The sequence below is a fragment of the Phaethon aethereus genome (assembly GCF_964289735.1).
Source record: "Phaethon aethereus genome assembly, chromosome: 13".
In the NCBI taxonomy this organism is placed as follows: domain Eukaryota; kingdom Metazoa; phylum Chordata; class Aves; order Phaethontiformes; family Phaethontidae; genus Phaethon; species Phaethon aethereus.
In genome coordinates this window covers 11274568-11279017 of record NC_138589.1, presented here as the reverse complement: position 1 = coordinate 11279017, position 4450 = coordinate 11274568, and the positions used below count along the sequence as shown (strand labels likewise).

At 43.2% G+C, this 4450-nt stretch overlaps 1 protein-coding gene across 1 annotated transcript; it reads right to left on the bottom strand.

Moving 5' to 3' along the window:
* Window positions 1-804: 804 nt before the first annotated feature.
* On the bottom strand, window positions 805-4114 carry PDCD5 (programmed cell death 5; the record flags this gene model as incomplete). Its single annotated transcript, XM_082005702.1, has 6 exons — window positions 805-1172; window positions 1537-1608; window positions 1862-1953; window positions 2415-2476; window positions 2841-2881; window positions 4049-4114. 6 exons carry the CDS (start codon window positions 4112-4114, stop codon window positions 1125-1127), a joined length of 381 nt encoding a protein of 126 aa, XP_081861828.1. The 3' UTR covers window positions 805-1124.
* Window positions 4115-4450: the final 336 nt, after the last annotated feature.

Here is a 4450-nt window from a genome sequence, read left to right as displayed (position 1 = left end):
TTCACACCGGTAAAGGGTCATCAGTCTAAAGAAATTTAACCCACCGTACTGCTAAATTTATGGAACCCTAATTACAAACATAGACAAGCAAAATGCCCAGTCTAGTCCAAATAAAACAAAACCAACTGTTTAAATTATTTTTCACACAAGAGGAAAAACACCCACTAGTACTCACTTTAAACGATTTTATTCTGTTCCAAAAAAACACTGCAGTTGGGATCATACATGTTCCTGTTAAATTATGTCAGAAAGGGTTTTGTGATGGTAGAGTGTTTATTGGCACGTTACAGTATTTATCCTACATATTTCCATAACCATATTTTTGAATTAACGTATAGCACAAGTCAGTTTTACTTTATGCATGCAGGAGTTGCAGAAAGTTTAGGAAAAAGGTCCTTTTTTTTTTCCCCCCAAGGTAAGAAAGACTCCAGCCATTTAATAAAAATGGAGGTAGTTTTAAGAATATACGATATCAAGTGTCTAAACAGTGATGTATTACACAGTTAACTTGCTTTTTTTGAGATAGCTTGATCATTTCACAGGGGAACAGTTCCGTTGTATGTTGGTTACAATTTCTTTACACAGACTGCCTGATATGAAGTCCTCTGATCCAAACACTACTTTGGTACCTTCACTTTATTTTATAAATTTCCAGTAAGGACTCCAGAGCCAATGAGTCTGGATAGGCCTCCTTGAGGGGCTCAGGAAATCTCATTTCTAACACTTCTGTGATTTACAGCCTGGAGGTTAAGTCTTTAAACTCCTAGAGGGAGTGGCTGTTCCCAGCTTTACACTTAGCTCATCCTCATGTTATGGTACCTCCAATAGCAGCAAGTTAAGTGTGTGCAGTTGCTGAAAGCATAGCTTACACACCGAGTAAGGGGCAACAAAATGTTCATGCTAACAAAGCAGTGGGGAACGCCACGCTGTTCAGGCCTCTTATACTACAAAAATTTAAGTTACAAAATCCCCTTCGCAGATTTATTTTACAAGAGAAGTTCATTTGTTGGCCTTTTTATAAAAAAAAAAAAAGAAGCGTAAACATTTTCAGATCTTACATTCTGCCCGATAACAGTATCTTGCCTTTTCCAGGCTTTTGTTTGGCAGACAGTCTTACAGTAGTATTAGTAATCATCCTCTTCATCAGAATCCAATACTTTCCTTCTGTTGAACTAAAATTGAAATATATGAGGTGAAAATAGAAGGGTCACAGTAAATCCAACAGACCAAGCCTTTCAAACTGGACGCATGTGACAATGAATACATTACATGCGAGCAGAACATTCAATCCACCCTCCCAAGTCTCCTCCTTGGGGACACAGGGTAGCCTGTCTCACAACAGAACACTGATACCCTGGTGCTATTATCTGCAAATTATGCTACTGATAAGGACTGCTATGATTTAATCCCTGTACTTAGCAGTGTAGGTAAGAGAGGTGGTAAACATGAAGTTCTACCCTGAACTGAAATGGTCCAATACATCCAATTTTTCTACTACATTTTATAACAAATTTACATTTAGGAAATTATGCTTACCGTTACTGTTGTTTTCTTTTCTGTTTGCTGACTCACTTTTTCAAGTATTTCTATCAAACCTTGTTCTGATACCTAGGAAAGCAAAAGAAACGCCATATAAACACATTCTGAGTGTAGTAGTATCAAACAACTGAATCACACTTTCCCTTCTTATAAAGGGTGTTTGATGGAATTATATAATGGAATTATATAATAGAATTTAGAAGTTCTCAGTTGCCTTTTTCAGTTATTTAATTTACAGATATTAAAAAAATCCATTTTTTTTAAGAGTGACTTAGGTTTGAAAATGAATATATACGAGAAAGAAGTAGAAAACATAACTCACCTTTCCAGCTAGCTGTCCAAATCTTGCCATCTGTATAAGGTAATTCTCTACTGCTTTTGCTTTGTCTGGTTTCACAAGAGCTAAATTGCTTACTGCAACAAAAATAGGCTCTGTTCATTTTGTTTTAAAACATACTCAAATACCTTCACTAGTAACTAAAAAGTGACAAATGTCCCTGTGAAACAGTCTTCTTCATGCCAGGGTCATGAAATAAATTGAAAAAGAAATTTTCATGTATATAAAATAAAGATACAAGATAGTTGTATTTCTTTTTAATACTTGCTCCTAATTAGATTGACTAATTTTGACTCTCACTATAATTCCTACTATTAATTAAAAAGAAAAATTGATTAACATAATTCAGATGTCAGTTAACCCCTCCCCTCCAATCACTGATATTACCAACTGAAAAGCTGTAACAGTTTCATTTTCCCATTGACAACAACATTTTTCTAGTCTGGCCTCTACAAAACCATGTACGTGCTTGACTTGAGCAGCACTAGAGTACACTAGATGAGATTTTTTTTAATTAGAAAATGACTTGGGTACTTACATCTTGCATGAGCTGCTTGATCAAGAACTTGAGCTAAAATCGTATTTCTTATCTCTGCTTCCCTGTAATGAAAAATTAACCACACATTAAAAGTGGGATTTCAAACACCTAAAATAATATACACAAAACAGTAAACTACATCTTTCCTCCACATGCCCCCCCTCGCCCTGCCCAGCCACTCAGGGTTCAGACTGCCTGACAGCTCTTTTGTAGATCATCCAATATAGTCATGGCGTGGGAGCCACACTCAGATCCATCAGATTTTACCTATCCTTGGATGAAATCTTTGACATTTCAGCTTCTTTGTTGGTGGCTTTTCCAACAACAAAAAAAATTCAGCTGAGTATACCCAAGAAATTAAATACTCAAAAAAAGTAAACGGTTCAAAACAGTTTAAGAGCAAAAGTCAACAGTTCTCATTTATACCTCTGTTTTGCTTCCTGTTGCGATGGATCACCAGAAGGATCCTAAAGAATGAGATCAGAATAAATATGATAATCCAAAAACATTTCACACAGGACAGTAAATTTAAATATTCCAGCAGCAGAGTCAATGTAAGCTAAACCTGCCTGACCATGGACAAGATCCTGAAAAGAATCTGCTACCCTAGCAAATAAATATGCCATACTATGCTTTCCTCACAAAGCAGTAATGCAAACAAACTAGTGTGATGACTAGCACTACTGGATCTATCCACAGATTGTTGTAGGTTTGAACATTAAAAGGCCTTCCCAATAGGCCTAAGATAATAAACTTTCCCAAAGCACAAAAAACAGACAAAAGCATTTCAAACCCACTAAAGTAAGCTAAGGACAAATGAAATGCAATGTAACACTTTGTATTTATCAATTCAGAGGAAAACACGATCCTAGCATGGTATTTTGGGACTAAAATGGGCAGCTGAGATGACTGTTCAGAAGCAAATAATAAAAAAAGAGGGGAAAAATGAACTTTATGTTGAATCTGCACCTCAAATTTTATAGGTAACATTTCGAAGTGTGAAAGCAGAACAGGAAACCATACAGAGATGGTTGATCAAAGGTATGGAAGATCCCTTCACAGGAACAGTGGAGCAGACTGATACACTTCAGCTCTGAACACAGAGATGACTGAAAAGACTGATGACCGTAACCCATAAAATGGTGAGTGGCACGGGAAAAGGTCAGGGGAGGGAAAGGTTATGTGCTGAACCTTCCAAGGCAGCAGCCAGGGCACCCAAGGCAGGTAGCAGGAGGCAAGCCCACAGCGCCTGGGCGATGCCTCCTTATGCAACAGCAGAGGAGATGGCCGTGGGGGCCCGGCGGGCCCTCGGCCCCCCGCCGGGCGCCAGTCGCCGAGGCCGCAGTCGGCGACGTTTCCCGCCAAAGCACCGGGCACGGCCGGGCCGCTTCCCGCTTCCCCTCGGCCTCCCGCTGACGCCTTTATTCGCGGAGAAGCCTGCTCAAGGCGCGCCCCCTCCTCTCCCCCGCGCGCCTTCCTGCGCTCTTGAGGCGGCCGCCACACACGCCCGAGAGAGGCCCGGGCAGAGGGACAGGCCCTGCCGCAAGCGGCAAGCACCCGCCTCTCCCAGGCCCGGCGGCAGGGAGCGGGAGCACTGCTGGAGCGGCGGCGGGGCGGGTACCCCCGCGCCTTACCCCGTGCTTGGCCTGCAGCTCGGCTAGCCGCTGCTGCCGGAGCGCCTCCAGTTCCTCGTCCGCCATGGCTGAGCGGTGGCCGCGCAGCCGCAGCGCCCGCGCGTACTACGCCTGCGCCAGGCACTACAAGTCCACCGCCGAGCGCACCGCCCAGTGGGTGAGCGCGGAGGTGGGGCGTCCCTGAGGCGTTGGCCTCGCCTCATGGCGCAGCGGCCTCCAGCTCGAGGCGTCGCGCCCGGCCCGGGGCGAGCCGAGCCGCGTGAAAGCACCGGCGGGTGTTGGCCCTCCCCCGAGGTTTGGGTGACTCCACCCTGGCTCCCAGCTCTCTTCAGTCCCATTCCATACAGCAGTTCGTTGTGTTGCCCAAACTTCTGGTCCATGAGCTTACCTGTTCCTCACAAA